Source organism: Lissotriton helveticus, chromosome 6, assembly GCF_964261635.1.
Source record: "Lissotriton helveticus chromosome 6, aLisHel1.1, whole genome shotgun sequence".
NCBI lineage: Eukaryota > Metazoa > Chordata > Amphibia > Caudata > Salamandridae > Lissotriton > Lissotriton helveticus.
This window is the reverse complement of record NC_136067.1, coordinates 822028645-822047210: the sequence shown is the minus strand read 5'-3', so window position 1 is coordinate 822047210 and position 18566 is coordinate 822028645. Positions and strand designations below refer to the sequence as shown.

Below are 18566 nucleotides of genomic sequence, written 5' to 3'. Positions count from 1 at the left end.
GCAACAGAGAGCTGCAGTTCTACAGGCAGTGATTAGGTGTCATGAGGGACTAATAGGTGTCCTGAGATTACATTAGAGCTGCTAAAATATATTATGATGGCACTGCAAAGTAAATGTCATATAATGTAGAAAATATTAAATAAATGAAGCAGTGTTTATACTAGCAAGACTAGGTTAATTGTTTCTCCATAATTTCTGTAGGAAGGGCCATATTAGCACATAAGATTAGTGACATAAAATGAGGACTACAATGGCACAACATTGAGTGACATTTTAGAAGTTCCACAATAGCACTTGTAATCAGCAATCTAGTATAAAGAGTAAAATGGAATACAGAACCGATGGACCAGAGTGGCACATATATGGAGCAACACTGAAGAGGGACTCAGATGGCATTTCCATCTATTGTCATAGAAGAGGGACTACAGTGACCCTTAAAATCTTTTTGATGGGCACACTCTCAATAAAAACAAATGGCCAAACAAACCTTTAAATCAAGCCAGATCCGGAGTAAAAATTACCAGACAGTTCATCAGGAAAAGTATGAAAACACTGGATAAAGTTTTTCATGCATTATTTGTTGGAAATTACCATCTTCAGCGTGGTGTACCCCCAGATTTTTGCCTTGACTGTTTTCGAGGGCTGTAGAACTCTGTGCAGTTTTCCCCTGCTATCCAGTGGTGAAGTGCCTGTGTTTCCCCTTTCAACATGATGATATTGAAATACCCTTAATAGGCATATTTAACTTACCTATAAGTCCCTTGTGTATGGTACAAAGTGTGCCCACTGCTTGTAAGTTAAATGTTACTGGTAGCCGTCCGCACCCATTGTGCCACCCACCACTATAACAGTGTAAACATGACTGCAGGTCTACCATTTGTAGCCTGGCTGTTTTAGTTTTAAACTGCAGATTTGACCTGCCAAAATAACTCAGTTTGACAGGTCAAAACCTTCCTTTTAAATATTTATAAGCCACCCCTAAGTAGACCTTATTTCTCATAATTGATCATGTCTGGACAGCCAATCTTACAGTGTCTACATTGACAGTCTCTCCTTGTACATGGTCTGACCACTACTTAATACATTTCGCTATCAACAACAGAACTACGGTTAAACCCCCAGCTAAAGAAGGGTCCATGGCAAGGAACTAGAATAGCATCAACAGAAACATTTTCTGTAACAAACTGGCAAACACAGTTCCAATTAACCAGCCATCCATCAACCTTAGTGAGGAAAACCTCAGCTAACAGCAGCCAGCAACGGACACATGAGGCTCAGAGATGGTTCTCTACTGATCTAAAAAAAAAAAAACTAGCCCTGCGCCAATCTGAACGAAAATGGAGACATAACTACTCCCCTGATAAAAGAGAGACTTATTTAGCTCTACTCAAGGAATACAAAAAATCTAATTTAACAACCAAGGCTACCTATTTCTCTTAAAAAATCCTGAGCTCCACCAATAGATCAAAGGAAATATTCTCAATCGTCAATGAACTGTCCAACCCTGACATATTCATAATAAAACCAATACCCTCTCAAGCCCTTTGCAACTCCCTGAATACCTTCTTTATCGATAAAATTACCACGATTAAAGCCAGTATTCCTACCCGCTGCACCCCTGAGGCGCTACCATCAACGCCACAAAAACCTTGTTCCCTTCATCAGTTTCCAGCAATAAGCAGTCAGGCATTTTTGGACCTTCTGACCAAAGTAAAATCTGGGTCACCCACCGATAGCTGTCCGCCTCATATCTTAAAAGAAGTTTTCTCTGTGCTCCCCAAGCCTGCCCTCTGAATGTGTCCCTAGAGCTTTCAAAGAAGCGATCATTGTCCCCCTTCTAAAAAATTATCTCTCAATAAGAGAGAGGGACCCTTTCGTACCAAAGAGATAGGCCACCAATTAGACCAAGATCGAAAAATGAAACCACTTTGGCAAAAATCGTTAGCTCAATTTCCCATATGTACACATATTTTTTCAACCAATATCCCCAAAACATAAATTCCAATTTAAATACATAAATATATATACAGTGTCGGCCAGATTTCTTCATGCAATTTAATGTATGTGTTTCAGCCACTCAAGGCCTTATTCGTGTGAACATCTAGACAATAATTTAAATAAAGTAATATGAAGCCTTGGAATAACCATAACTATAAACAAAGGGATTCTATCAAAGTGTGGTGGTTTTAAATATTTACATTTTTATTTTTACATGTGAATAGTGAGAATAATAAACTCTCTCTTAGGATGGTAAAGATGAGAGCACAATGTGCTTGTTAAAATACCCCTCACACACTAAAAAAATCCTTTAGTGTCATGCTTCATCATGGGGGTCTTCCCGTCCCTCTACGGCGCGGGGCGTGCTACGACCTGAAGAACTACGCGGGAGCACTTAAATGTGACAGAGGCTATGTGACAGTGCAGGGTGAGTGATGTCAGTGAAGTGTAGGGACCTATTTATGTGTGGGTATTAAAAAGACTAAAAATTCCCTGGCTAGTGGAAAAAAAAGATTTATTCACTTCCCTAGCTGGGAACGTTAAGAAGGGGGTTTTGAGGTAGAGCGATTAGCTTGCTACCTAGTCTACATGTTTCGTAAGCAGTCCCCTACTGCTTACTCATCAGGACCTTCTAGTGGCCCCTACTAGAAAATGCTCGGTTTCTAAATTTAGTATGCCTACTGTCCTAAAAACTAGCAGCAAAAATCAGCTGGTAGTTTAAGCTTCCGGGCATGAGCTGGCCCAGGGGAAGCGAGATAGAATTTATCAAAAAAAGTGGACCTATTGCGGTCTCTGTAAAGGAAATGGGAAAAAGAGAGAGAAAAACAGCAGATTTATACAATTGTATGGATAATCTGTCATTCAGCACAAATTGTTGACAGTGCCACTGGTCTCACTATACGTCCTTATTAGCCCGTCTCATAAAGAATATATTTAGAACTTTATGAACAGAGAAATGGTGCATTCTACCATCCCCTGATTGTTCGTTTTCACTTGGTGACCGAACATCGTGTAGCCCCATACAATTAGGGCTGGCTTGTATCAACACACACACAGTCATAACTCAATGCACACATCAGCATCACACAGGGTTAAAATAAGAGGGACCCGATTCCTTCGAGAGGAATGTTCAATTCGAAAAATATTATTCTGAACAGTCATTTAAAATCACTGTGGGACACAAAAAGGTTTTGATACATACTACTTTGGCACAAGTTATATGCCCCATGAGCTGACAGACGGTAGATGTTCCCCACGGTAATCTGCAAGAGAAAGCCGCGCCCTTTGCGTAAAATACACAAACCAAAGTAGTTCGTTTTTTATCTCATGGACCATATTTTAAAGACTCGTGGTCAAAGTCTATTACTCACAATTTCCGCATAAGTTCACTGCCTTACTCCTACCCGTGCTGCCGCTCCGAAGAATAATGGGGTCTTGTGCTCGGCAGTAATATAACCTCCGCGCTGCACTGTCATCTCATTCGGTGTGTGATAAAAAGACTAGCACGCTGACCTAAGATGGCCGCCGTTTGCGGAACGTCGGATGGTGCATTAACGGAAGTCTTTCTTCCGTGTTTACTATTTGAAATAGATCGTATGCCTCAGAATATTTAATTTGTAATTACTATAACTCCATGATTTTTATTATAACTTCTAAATATTAGATTTTGTCTGGTTATGGAATCAGTATGGTAAATAGTTCTATCCATGTCCGAGGTTGCTGACATTAGTGTGAAGTCGATACACACAGCGGAATGAGTTAGGGGCTGAGTGGCAATGATGAAAATAAAGAGGCTTTTACCCAAATGCTCAGAAATTATATATTGTGATCAGTAGCTATTTCTAACTGTAATAATACTGCCACGAGAAAGGTTTCATTATTGAGTGGTATTCATAGACAATATGTGTCGTTTCCATGAGGCTCAAAAAAAAAAAAAAAAAGGAGAGATGGGCATCTCCCATGCTACATGAGGAGCTGTGCTCAAAAACTGAGACAAAAGAACTGCCTTTGATACTTTTCTGCAATCTGTAAGTTGGTTCAAAAACAGATATCGCCCCAGTTGGGGCTCCCATAAGGTGGCCTGATGGTTACAGGGCAGAAATTAGTAGTAAAAAAGGTGCCTGTCAGTGGGGGATAGGTGTGCATGATCTACAGCTGGCCCCAAGGTATTTCATCGTTCAGCCCATGCTTATTAGATTGGACACGAAAAACCCACCTTTGTTCTTTTTCCAGTAGGTGTTTCTCATTGTCAATCTGCTCTATCACAGTCCAGGTAATGTCCTCAGGTTTATGTCCACTTTCAAGGAAGTGGTTGGTTAATTTTGTACTTGACTTCCTGCATTTAATTGTGCTCTTATGCTCACCTATTCTTGTCTTTACGGCCCTGCTCGTCATGCCGACGTATTCAAGGTTGCAGGGGCAGGTGATTAGGTATACAACATTAGAGCTATTGCAGTTGCTGAAGCTTCTCTGCTCCCATTTTGTCCCATTGTTGAAAGTTAGTGTCTTACTCTTTTTGGTAAGGAAACACACTTTGCATCCACCACATGGGTAGTGTCCTTGTACAAAACTGGAGTTACCTTGGGCATTGACCTTATCTTCCTTAGGTCTAGTGTGTACCAGTATATCTCTCACACTCTGTGCTCTTTTGTGCGAAAACATGGGTTTTGGAATCTGTAGACCTCCGCTATTAAGAATCTTCCAATTCCTGTTGATGATCTTAATTACTTGATCAGAGCTTGTGTTATACGTAGTAACACATATGGGTCTCTGCTTTTCCACTCTTTTTGCTTTGTCTTCGAGGAGACTCTCTCTGCAGTTGTTCCTGGCTCTTTTGTACGCTTTATCGATGATCCTCTTAGGGTAATTTCTAGTTTGTAATTTCTCCCGTAGGTCATTGGACTGTGATTTAAAATTAGCAATTTCTGTGCAATTCCTGCGGAGGCGCAGGAACTGTCCGTAGGGTAGATTGTCCCTCAGATGTCTAGGATGAAAACTTTGATACATCAAAAGACAGTTCTTGGAAGTGCTCTTGAAGTGTGTTGTTGTCATCAATCTGCCATTTTTCGGGAAAATGTTCAAATCAAGAAATACCAGATTATTATTGGTGGTGACACTGGTGAATTTCAAGAACTCGTCTTGCGAGTTGAGCCACGTAAGGAACTGCTGAGCGGTCTTTTCATCTCCATCCCAGATGATAAGGATATCATCGATGTACCTTTTCCAGGTCATGATGTTATTTCTGAATGGGTTTCTGGAGTTCAATATCCTAGTTTCCTCAAGATGGTGCACATAGAGACCAGCTATGCTTGGAGCAAATGTGCTCCCCATGCTGGTCCCATGTTTTTGGAGGTATAGGGTGCCGTTGTGTTCAAAAAAGTTCTCCTTTAATGCCAGAGAACAGCATTCCATAACCACATTTCGTGGGGTTTGATACTCCCAGTCGTCTTCAAAGAGAACATCTTCGATTATTGCCAGAGTTTCATTGTGTGGCAGGCTGGTGTAGAGGCTCTCTACGTCACAGCTAATTAAAAGCTGTGTATTCGGATCAAATGGCAATTCCTCAAGTAAATTCAGCACGTCTTTGGTGTCTCTAAGGTAGGTAGATGTCCTCTGTATCATAGGTCTCAGAAATGCATCTGCAAATCTGGAAACTGGTTCAAGAACCGACCCAATCCCCGAGACGATGGGTCTTCCCGGGGGGTTCTCTAGGTTCTTGTGGATCTTCGGTAGGGTGTACAGGTAGGGAGTCCTCGGGTTCTTTTGACATAGAAACTCCCCTTCTTTCCTGGTGATCCAATTATGAGACAATGCCTCCTCTACCATCGTTTTGATCTTGATTATTATTCTCTCGGTAGGGTCGGTCCGTAGGACCTCATAGTTTCTTTCATCTTTTAGTAGTCTTGTGCACTCCTTGTCGTATTGTTCTTTGTTTTGTAACACAGTTGCACCCCCCCTTGTCCGCTGGTTCTATCACCACTTTTTTGTTGTTGCTCAATTCTCGAAGTGCTTGTCGCTCTTCATTGGAAATGTTTTGGAAGACTCGTTTCTGCATTGGGTTGAGTTCTTCAAGGTCCTTCATAACTGCTTTTTCGAAGGTCAGGAGTTCAATAGGGAGTGTATTGTTCATAGGGGTGAAGGTAGATTTTGGCTTGAGTCCCGTATCTCCTTGTTCGGTGTTGTCCTTCTTATCTTTAAAGAAGATCTGGAGTTTCAGCCTTCTTATAAATTCCTGAATTTCTTTACAGAGGTGGAATTTATCCATGTTAGCAGTAGGGTCATATCCTAAGCCTTTCTCTAGTACTCTTTTCTGTGATTCAGATAGCTCCGTGCCGGTAAGATTTACCACTAGGCTCATTTCTGATTCTTGGACACACCTGTCATACTCCTGGTTGACACTCTCGGGGTTCCTTCCTCCTCGATGTTCCAATGTAAAAACGATGGTAGAGGAGGCATTGTCTCATAATTGGATCACCAGGAAAGAAGGGGAGTTTCTATGTCAAAAGAACCCGAGGACTCCCTACCTGTACACCCTACCGAAGATCCACAAGAACCTAGAGAACCCCCCGGGAAGACCCATCGTCTCGGGGATTGGGTCGGTTCTTGAACCAGTTTCCGGATTTGCAGACGCATTTCTGAGACCTATGATACAGAGGACATCTACCTACCTTAGAGACACCAAAGACGTGCTGAATTTACTTGAGGAATTGCCATTTGATCCGAATACACAGCTTTTAATTAGCTGTGACGTAGGGAGCCTCTACACCAGCCTGCCAAACAATGAAACTCTGGCAATAATCGAAGATGTTCTCTTTGAAGACGACTGGGAGTATCAAACCCCACGAAATGTGGTTATGGAATGCTGTTCTCTGGCATTAAAGGAGAACTTTTTTGAACACAACGGCACCCTATACCTCTAAAAACATGGGACCAGCATGGGGAGCACATTTGCTCCAAGCATAGCTGGTCTCTATGTGCACCATCTTGAGGAAACTAGGATATTGAACTCCAGAAACCCATTCAGAAATAACATCATGACCTGGAAAAGGTACATCGATGATATCCTTATCATCTGGGATGGAGATAAAAAGACCGCTCAGCAGTTCCTTACGTGGCTCAACTCGCAAGACGAGTTCTTGAAATTCACCAGTGTCACCACCAATAATAATCTGGTATTTCTTGATTTGAACATTTTCCCGAAAAATGGCAGATTGATGACAACAACACACTTCAAGAGCACTTCCAAGAACTGTCTTTTGATGTATCAAAGTTTTCATCCTAGACATCTGAGGGACAATCTACCCTACGGACAGTTCCTGCGCCTCCGCAGGAATTGCACAGAAATTGCTCATTTAAAATCACAGTCCAATGACCTACGGGAGAAATTACAAACTAGAAATTACCCTAAGAGGATCATCGATAAAGCGTACAAAAGAGCCAGGAACAACTGCAGAGAGAGTCTCCTCGAAGACAAAGCAAAAAGAGTGGAAAAGCAGAGACCCATATGTTTTACTATGTATAACACAAGCTCTGATCAAGTAATTAAGATCATCAACAGGAATTGGAAGATTCTTAATAGCGGAGGTCTACAGATTCCAAAACCCATGTTTTCGCACAAAAGAGCACAGAGTGTGAGAGATATACTGGTACACACTAGACCTAAGTAAGATAAGGTCAATGCCCATGGTAACTCCAGCTTTGTACAAGGACACTACCCATGTGGTGGATGCAAAGTGTGTTGCCTTACCAAAAAGAGTAAGACACTAACTTTCAACAATGGGACAAAATGGGAGCAGAGAAGCTTCAGCAACTGCAATAGCTCTAATGTTGTATACCTAATCACCTGCCCCTGCAACCTTGAATACGTCGGCATGACGAGCAGGGCCGTAAAGACAAGAATAGGTGAGCATAAGAGCACAATTAAATGCAGGAAGTCAAGTACAAAATTAACCAACCACTTCCTTGAAAGTGGACATAAACCTGAGGACATTACCTGGACTGTGATAGAGCAGATTGACAATGAGAAACACCTACTGGAAAAAGAACAAAGGTGGGTTTTTCGTGTCCAATCTAATAAGCATGGGCTGAACGATGAAATACCTTGGGGCCAGCTGTAGATCATGCACACCTATCCCCCACTGACAGGCACCTTTTTTACTACTAATTTCTGCCCTGTAACCATCAGGCCACCTTATGGGAGCCCCAACTGGGGCGATATCTGTTTTTGAACCAACTTACAGATTGCAGACAAGTATCAAAGGCAGTTCTTGTGTCTCAGTTTTTGAGCACAGCTCCTCATGTAGCATGGGAGATGCCCATCTCTCCTTTTTTTTTTTTTTTTTGAGCCTCATGGAAACGACACATATTGTCTATGAATACCACTCAATAATGAAACCTTTCTCGTGGCAGTATTATTACAGTTAGAAATAGCTACTGATCACAATATATAATTTCTGAGCATTTGGGTAAAAGCCTCTTTATTTTCATCATTGCCACTCAGCCCCTAACTCATTCCGCTGTGTGTATCGACTTCACACTAATGTCAGCAACCTCGGACATGGATAGAATTATTTACCATACTGATTCCATAACCAGACAAAATCTAATATTTAGAAGTTATAATAAAAATCATGGAGTTATAGTAATTACAAATTAAATATTCTGACGCATACGATCTATTTCAAATAGTAAACACGGAAGAAAGACTTCCGTTAATGCACCATCCGACATTCCGCAAACGGCGGCCATCTTAGGTCAGCGTGCTAGTCTTTTTATCACACACCGAATGAGATGACAGTGCAGCGCGGAGGTTATATTACTGCCGAGCACAAGACCCCATTATTCTTCGGAGCGGCAGCACGGGTAGGAGTAAGGCAGTGAACGTATGCGGAAATTGTGAGTAATAGACTTTGACCACGAGTCTTTAAAATATGGTCCATGAGATAAAAAACGAACTACTTTGGTTTGTGTATTTTACGCAAGGGCGCGGCTTTCTCTTGCAGATTACCGTGGGGAACATATACCGTCTGTCAGCTCATGGGGCATATAACGTGTGCCAAAGTAGTATGTATCAAAACCTTTTTGTGTCCCACAGTGATTTTAAATGACTGTTCAGAATAATATTTTTCGAATTGAACATTCCTCTCGAAGGAATCGGGTCCTTCTTATTTTAACCCTGTGTGATGCTGATGTGTGCATTGAGTTATGACTGTGTGTGTGTTGATACAAGCCAGCCCTAATTGTATGGGGCTACACGATGTTCGGTCACCAAGTGAAAACGAACAATCAGGGGATGGTAGAATTCACCATTTCTCTGTTCATAAAGTTCTAAATATATTCTTTATGAGACGGGCTAATAAGGACGTATAGTGAGACCAGTGGCACTGTCAACAATTTGTGCTGAATGACAGATTATCCATACAATTGTATAAATCTGCTGGTTTTCTCTCTCTTTTTCCCATTTCCTTTACAGAGACCGCAATAGGTCCACTTTTTTTGATAAATTCTATCTCGCTTCCCCTGGGCCAGCTCATGCCCGGAAGCTAAAACTACCAGCTGATTTTTGCTGCTAGTTTTTAGGACAGTAGGCATACTAAATTTAGAAACCGAGCATTTTCTAGTAGGGGCCACTGAAGGTCCTGATGAGTAAGCAGTAGGGGACTGCTTAGGAAACATGTAGACTAGGTAGCAAGCTAATCGCTCTACCTCAAAACCCCCTTCTTAACGTTCCCAGCTAGGGAAGTGAATAAATCTTTTTTTTCCACTAGCCAGGGAATTTTTAGTCTTTTTAATACCCACACATAAATAGGTCCCTACACTTCACTGACATCGCTCACCCTGCACTGTCACATAGCCTCTGTCACATTTAAGTGCTCCCGCGTAGTTCGTCAGGTCGTAGCACGCCCCGCCCCGTAGAGGGACGGGAAGACCCCCATGATGAAGCATGACACTAAAGGATTTTTTTAGTGTGTGAGGGGTATTTTAACAAGCACATTGTGCTCTCATCTTTACCATCCTAAGAGAGAGTTTATTATTCTCACTATTCACATGTAAAAATAAAAATTTAAATATTTAAAACCACCACACTTTGATAGAATCCCTTTGTTTATAGATATCTAATTGGAGGGTGATTCTGTCAACACCTCTATACTTCCTCTATTGTTTTGGAAGCCTTGGAATAACCACCATCATTTCCTAACATTATTAGTGTTCTGAAGAATCCTGAGCAAATATGGATGTATGAGAGAATGAGTAATTGGATTGATTGAAGATTCATCTAAAAAATTTAAAGTATGGATGCTGCATGACTGTGCAGTGCAAACAATAAAGTAAGATTTCAGTATAGTGCAGAATGAGTTTGTTGAAACTGATAGCATTGCAGTTTTCAGGATATCGCTCATCTATCATGTTATGACTATACACGTTTGTATTTTTGTTCTGGAGGTTCAGAGACTTCTTCAACAGTATATGAAACTGAAACTGAAGAGGAAGCATGTTATTGGAATTTAAGGATTTCACCAATTCTTCTGAAACTTGATGAAGGCTGTGTGGGTAAGACGCAATTTAATGCCACCAAGCATACATATATGGTACATATTTGGCAATACAACAAGAAATTAAAGTGCACTAGTAGTGAATGTTTCATGGGTACTGTTGTTGTATAAATATTATGAGCATTTGCTTTAATGAGTTTGCTGCTGAATATGCTTTGCATACTTCTGGCACCTAGTGTTTGGGCTCAAGTAGCATCTTTTTTTCCTTAAAACATAGAAACAAGAAATAGCTGCTAGACATGCATGTACATTAAATAAAATGATAACCGAAAGCCTCATGAAATACTAAATGGCTACTCCTCATAAAAAATACTTTTGTCGAGCTCCCATATTTGATATAGTACAAACAATTTCCTCTCTAAACAGTAGGCATTACTAGCCTTATGTCTGTTTTGCTTTCTCTTCCAATAATTTTCTTTTTTAGATCTTCTGTGCTGGTTGCACTGTGCTTTGTTGATTTTGAAGGGAAGTATAGTCGTTTCTTACATTGTTGTGTACAGCTGAGTACCAACTTTTTGCCCATACCTCTGCCAACCACTTGTAGAAAATATGCTGCACTGAATCAAAAAATGTATGCAAATATTAATTGCATTAGGTGCATGAGCACCTCAATTGTATTACCCATCCCATTGTTATCTTTTGTAGGAATCTGGTGATAACCAAAGTGGCCATAAGGGAACTAGGTAACACATTCACTGTCTTTCATATCTCCCTGAGGAAGTACGTTGTGTCCTGTCAACGGCTAATTGTTATGAGCATCAGAGGTTTTAAGATGGCTCTCTGGCTCTGCTGCTTGGCTCAAATGAGTAAGAAGTTTGAGCAAACAGTGATTGTTGAGGATTCAAGACAAGAAAGAGTGCATTCCTTGGGGAGATAAAAGCAAAAGGGCTCAGACATGGATCCCCTTGATGTGATTTTTGTAGATACTATCTCTCCTCCAGTATACCCTTGGAAATCAAGAAAAGCAGTACAAGCACCATTCAGTGACCTACAGAATCGAACCTAGTTTTTGCCACAAGAGAATAGTGGTGAATCAGAGTGGGAGTTTGAAAGTTCCTCTTGATATGTAGAACACCTTGGCGTCAAAAATGTAATGTAGGGAAAAGAAGGGAGTTAGAATAAATGGCATTAAAAGAACGTGCCTTCAGAATGGCAAAAAGGAGTTAAGATCTTTGAAAAAAGGCCAATTCTGCAAGGTAGAAAAGGGAAAAGTTGTAAGAAGTCCAAGGGAATTCTGTAAAATAAAAAAAACACACAACTCAGCTACATGAAATGCAACATATGTCTAACCAACACAATACAAAGAAATCTTTACATGAATCTTTGCTGAAACTACCCTGTGAACATCATGGTGCTATATTTAAGGGGTACTGCAATCCTTCCAAGGAACTCATGAAATATAACAGTCATACAAAAAGTACAGGAGGCTCAGGTTGATGGGCTGTGGTCTTGCAATATAAAACCATAAAATATTTTACAGTATCCAGTGTTTATGACCCTAGTATAGATGATTATTCTAGCCTTGAGGATTTTGAGTTCATAGTAGTAAACCTGCTGTCACCTGTTTTGTAGGAGGTGACTTGAATATAACATTGACATGCACTGATAGATCTGGTAATACTGTGGTATTTGATAAACCCCAAACTCAAAAAGGCTAGAAGTATTGATTAAGAATTTATATCTCAATGACCCCTGGAGAGAAGCAAATAAAGAGGATACAGGGTGCAAATTCCTTTTTCGTTGATTAAATTCCTTCTCTAAGATCGACTATATTTTGATATCTAGATCATTCCAGAGTGCATACATCTTAAAAAAGACTCAATGCCTTTATTAGACCACTCTCTGATCAGCATCTCTATAAAAGAGTTATTTTGTAGAGGAGTTTAAGCCTAGTTAGAGGAGTTTAAGCCTAGTTAAAGACTTCATATCTAGAAGTCGACTTCACTAAGTATATCCAGGATAAAACTGTTGAGTTTATTTAAACTCAATAAAAATTCATCACACAGTTCTGGAGCACATATAAGACTGTTCATGGAGAGCACATTTTAGAATATTCATTAAGAATTGCATGTAAGCACCACACTAATGAGAAAGATCTCCTAGAAATTTTGCACTCTCTAGAAGTAGATTTACAGAACAGTATTAATGCTTAGAGAAGGTCCAAAATTCTTTTAATTAGAATTAAATATCACCAACAAAGATATGCAGACTGATTAACAGCAAATGAAGCAATACATCTAGGGCAACAACAATCTGAACTACTTGTGCTCTCTGAAAAATGTGGCAGAGTGTTCTCATGGTAGATTTGAAGGCAGGTCAAGCGAAACCAAATTTCATGACTTTTTGTAGAGTGGAATGAACGTACCGGTGAGAAGGAAGTGCAACAAGTACCTTGATGAGATCAGTATTCCAATAGTCAGGTCAGAGGATCCATCCAGAATATCTGAATACTCCTGTTAACATCACAAGAAATTCTAGATAGGCTAAAATATCCACATCCCTTACTCCACATGGAATATCTTAAAAAATTGGAACATTAGTGGCCATACATATCTTATACTCATACTACCAAATATGCCAAGAACTATGCTTGGGAGGGGAAAATCCACCAGTGTGGTAGGAAACAAACATAATTTATTATTTAAACAAGGGTAAGACCCTTAATTACCCACATCCTATAACGCTTTCTGATTGTTAAATGGTACTAAGATTTTAGCAAGAATACTTAACAGATTTTAAGAAAGATAGGGAATATTTTTATTCAACATTGATCTTTATACAAGGGCTTAATATAGCTGCATTTTGTACCAGCATGGATAGAGCTCCCTGCCTGTCTCACCTGTTGCTTTCAGTACAGTGATAAATGCAGAGAAGGCATTCATCAGAGTAAAGTGGAACTACCTTTGGTTAATATTGGGACATATGTCCTTCCCTATCATTCTATTAGCATACTATGAACATTTTATTTTTATCCCAAGAGTTGATTGATATTTAATGGGCAATTAAGCTGATTTCTTTCATTATATAAGGGGATGTGCCAGCGTTACCCAGTGTCCCTTCTGTTTTTCTTTCTAAATAGATCCCTTAGCTATCAAACTCAGATGTAACCCATTGATGCCTCAATTGTTAATGGATAAACTAGAATTTAAGGTTTAATTCTATGTGGATATATTTTTGAGTTATAAGATTATTGAGGGAAAAACAAAATTTGAATTGGAATATGGAATACAAGGAGGTGGATTGGAGTAATTTATTTAGACCGCAGGATAGGTACAGAGTGATGAAAATAACGCAAAACCTGTATGTAAGAAATCGGGTTATTAGTTATGGAGTGTGGTGAGCCACAGTAATAGCCACAATATTTGTTAGGGTATATTACTAAAGTCATTAAATTAATCTGAGCTCAGCCACCTAGTGCAACAGCACAGGGCAGACTGGCTTAACGTAGAGGCACAGCATAAAATAGTTATGCTGTACGAAAACAGTAATAACGTCAAAACACAGCACAAGAAAAAAAATCCCAATTTAGAAACACAGAGAAATGTTTAAAACATAAAAGGGCACTAAAACAACACCAGTCCAATCAGGGGAACCGGAGATATAAATTTGTTCAGTTTGAGATTTAAAATAGCACCAAAATTGTTAAGCGCCAGCTGTGGCCATCTGGTTGTGTTTGACTGGTATGCAGGTGTGAGTTAAGACTGGCCATGATGGAGTGTTGGTCAGATACAGAGAGCAGGTTCAATCAAGTCAGACATTTTACCTTTGCGCTTAGGGCCTGATTTAGATCTTGGCAGGCGGTTTACTCTGTCACAGCGGTGACCGATATCCCTGCCACTGAAATATAAATCCTATTATATCATATGGGATTTATAATTCAGCAAACAGGATATTAGTCACCGATGTAGCCATCCGCCAAGATCTAAACCAAGCCCTTAGTCTCTGAAATGGAAGTTAAAATGCTCAGCCGGCAAAGGCTGCAGGATGTGGCTGAGGAGGGCTCCATGTTGTAGGATAGCCACTGGATATGGTCTTGGTAAAGCTGTTGACTTTTGGCAACACAGCTCAGCGTGGGATAATGTCTCTCACTGGCTGATACTTTTGATGATTTTGCCTGGGGAAGATTTCTACGTTCAAACTTAGTCTTAGCTAAGCTTGGATTTTTCATGTCGGGCAAGACTGCATGCTGTGGCCGACCAGGGCTCCACGAGGCCAGATGCCTTTCCCAAGAGGTCCAGCTGAATCAGATTTGCTGCTGAAGAAACGCTCCGAGTGGCAACAACCTGACTCTTTAGCCCAGCGGCAACCCACCTTTGTTGGATCAGATTGACAGGTTCATTCAAGTCCTCAGGAGGTCTTTGGAGCAAAAGGTTTCTAAGTCCTAGGTTCCAGGAAATTATTAGACGAGCACACTTTGGCACAGCCAAGAATCACAGGACCTTCAGGACAGTACTTGGGGTGGGGGTGGGGGGTCAAGACCTACATCACCAGAGGCCAGCAGCAGGGTACAGGGAAGGTCCAGTTGGAACTGATCAGATGGCTAGTTACAGAAATTACCTTGTGTAGCTTGTTGTGTCCCTTTATCTTTAACAGGAGATCAGCCTAAAGACCCTTAAAGTCTACCTTTTGTCCTGATCCTAGAGGGAAGGCAGATCCAGTCTTCTAGGCTCTTCTCTGATCTCAGACAGCAGAGTCAGTCCTTTTATCTTTCACAGGTCCAGTAGTATTCTGAGGAGGGTACTGTGTGTGCCACATTTATGCCTGGCACCAGTCTATAAGTAGGGATGACTCCTGTTCCTTCCTTCCTAAGCAATAAGGTAGAAGTTCCCAGGGGTTACCCTATCCATGTTTGCAGCATTTCCCACCCCAGAGGTATGGTTGTAGAAATGAGCAACCCCTTCTCTGTGGTCACTCTAGATTAGTTCTGGAGGCAGCTCCTTTCCCACTGGGATTGGTGCCTGCTTGACTAGAGGAACGAAGGAAAAGCCTAACATTTCTCTGTGACAGGGTAGGCCTTTTCAAAGTTAACCAAATTTCTAGGCACAGCCAATTGTCGATCTTGTCAAGGAATCAACAACTCCTCTCAACACCCAAGGCCTTTAACCTGCTCTGGAAGCAGCCTTCACACCTCATGAAGGGGTTTATTCAGCTGCCAGGTATTAGTTGGAGCTCATGCCAATGGGCATACAGAGGTTTTAGGTAGGAAAAATGGACCTTTCAAAAATAACTTTTTTCTTAATAGTTATCAAAAGTTTAATTTTACTATTAAATCGGATTTTGAATAACTATTAAAAAGTGTCTCTAGATCATATATTTATAGCTGCTTCCAAACAGAATTAGCATTATTAAATGTAATAATGGAATTTGGTATTTTCTAAATAGCCTTGCTAAAGTGAAAATTGTTTTTGGGCCTTTTTCACTGGAAGGACATGTTTAACATTAAACATTTGCATGTCCTCATTTTAAATACCATGCACTGTACATTATGCGCAATAAGGGCTACTTAGGTCTTGAGCTCAATGTCCGCGGACTCGATAATTATCGCCTTGGCGCCCACTCTAATCATGGGTCCCACGCTGCAACTCTGGGAAATAGCTTGCTTAATCTCCACAACGGCCCCTACAACACTGGGATGCCTGGCTTCACCTTGGGGGTGCCCAGGAGGGGCATCTCACAGGGAGAGCCAGGAAGAGTTCCACATCGTTATACAGCGCCGGGACGCCCCGTTGGGGCAGCTGTGCGCTTTACAAAATACACTATATTTACATTTACATTTACATTTAGGTGTTACTAGTTTTTTATAAGGAGTTATTTTGACTGGTCGTATTTGAGGTTTAAAACTGTGATAACCAACGTACAAATGGTAGGCCTGCAGTCATAGCTGCACTGTCACTGTGGTGGATGGTACAATGTGTGCTGTGGCCCACTAGTGACATTTAACTTACAGGCCATTGGTGGACTTTGTACCATAACCTATGGACTTATAGGTAAGTTTAATTTTTCAATTAGGGATATGCTAGTTTCATCATTTTGAAAAGAGCAGCACAGGCACTTTTCCGTTGGTTAGCGGGAGTAAATTGCACATAGTTCTACAGCTACCAAAAACAGTCAAGGGAAACAATCTGAAGAGCAACATGCAAAAGATGCCATTTCCTACAATGGATAATTTAGTTAGGGTCAGTTGTTTATGATAATATGATAGAAATCAAAATCTCCCACTTAGGTAAAATCTCCCTCTTTCCATTATTGATTGTGTTAATTATATTAAATGGTCATTTGAATATTTTTTTTACAAGTTATTAAAAAATATTTTTTTTTAAAACACCGTGTTTCCCCTAGGTACTTCTTTCATTAGTTGCAAAGAAAAATATATTATTTTACATGGGCAAATAAAAATCCACACATTTCCAAGAAAAAATAAAATAAGAGTCTACTTCTGGCTGGTTTAGCTAAACAATATTTATAGCTCTATTTTTGTGGAGCCAAATTCAATCTTATTCAGTTTTAAGTCACTGATAGATGCCCGGTCTTCATGGAAAGATTTTAGGCAGCGCTTCTCTCTTTTACTCACCCTTGAGAAAATAAAATCATCAGAATTTCTTTTTAAAAAACAAGTGGAAACTATTTCGAGACACGCTCAAGTCAAGTTGGTTATTTAGCACAATCTCAGATTTTCTAGAATTCACACTGCAGATTCTATTTGGTACAATTGTCAGTTTCCTTCAATTAGGTTTCCCACGGATTCCCTTCTGTGTCAGGAACTGACAGTGTTAAGACATCCCTAATTCTCAGGGTAATATTAAGGCATTTGAAGGTGTAGGAATAGGAATACATTTTCATTTTACATTTTAGTGTATAAGCAGACCAAATCTCATAGTCACAAAGGTCATTAAAGAGGAGACATTGAAACCAACTCACCTAATTTTTCAACCGTATACAAGGTTTCTGAAAAAATAATCCATCAATTTTATTCTGAATTACAAGAATCTTGGAACCCTCAAGAACGTCTATGGGAAGATCAACGTTCTATTAAATTGTGTAAAGAATACATAGATCTCACCCAATTTCCATTGGCGGGCACTACATTGATGAATTGCACCAGTTTCTCAAATGTTCGGTACAGGAGTTTTTTTTTTTTGCTTTCTCCATCACTCCTAAATGAGTGCTTTCAGGATTAATGAGATGTTCACAAAGTAGGGCAATCCATTTCCAGGCTATGTGGTCAATAAAAGCTGATCATCTCCATATGTTTGTATGTTGCCCCAAGTTAGATAACACTTGGCTAGACTATAAAAACTTAATATAGGACAAAGTAGACACAAACATGGAGGTAAAGGACACTATATTATTATCTGGGATGAATTTGTTCATTCAGGAAATTTCACCTTTGATTGATGGAGTAAGTGCTTGTGAATACAGTGGTAAAATTGGAAATAGCCATAAGATGGAAATCAGATTCTTTTTACTACGAATAATTATTTAAAATCATTGCTTATACAGATCAGCTTTAGTGCTTTAAAAGCAGGCTCACAAGTGAGGAAAACTAGTTAAATAATCTTTATGGTCTAACTCTGTGAATTGGTTAAAATATACACCTTGGATGAAAATACATGTTAAAACCGTGAAGGAAAATATTTTTCCAGTTAGTGTAACCACTAGAGCATACTTTAGTCTCACCTATTTCCTTGGTCATGTAACCGACCTAACAGCTGGACTTTTGTGAACCTATAGTTAAAAACTGTGTCCGATGTGGCTCAACAAGTGTCTGCCTTTTACGATAATGTTGCTGCAAAAGAGGCACTTGGCTGGTTACACTTGTGAGGACTGCACTTGGGAGACTCCTGTTGTGTGCAGGCCAGTAACTGCACACAGGTAGCCTGGTGCTGAGGGAACTCTGCAGGATTGGATATTGACCTGGGGCAGTCACATAATTTCATCGTACACTCCTAGGGAAAGTCAGTGTGGTTTACTTTCTTCTGCAGTGACAATCCATTGTACACCGAGGGGAATGGCTGC

General features: G+C 40.2%; 1 protein-coding gene across 3 annotated transcripts in view; it reads left to right on the top strand.

Annotated features, from left to right (window-relative positions):
- Window positions 1-18566, top strand: part of ARMC2 (armadillo repeat containing 2) — a 397692-nt gene that overhangs the window by 143295 nt on the left and 235831 nt on the right. For 2 of the 3 annotated variants that reach the window (XM_078646857.1, XM_078646859.1), the window contains one exon: window positions 10441-10548. The exons of the other annotated variant lie outside the window; for it this stretch is intronic. In XM_078646857.1, coding sequence (XP_078502983.1) covers window positions 10441-10548 — 108 coding nt within the window. The remainder of the gene's footprint in view (window positions 1-10440; window positions 10549-18566) is intronic. 3 annotated transcript variants of the gene reach the window in all.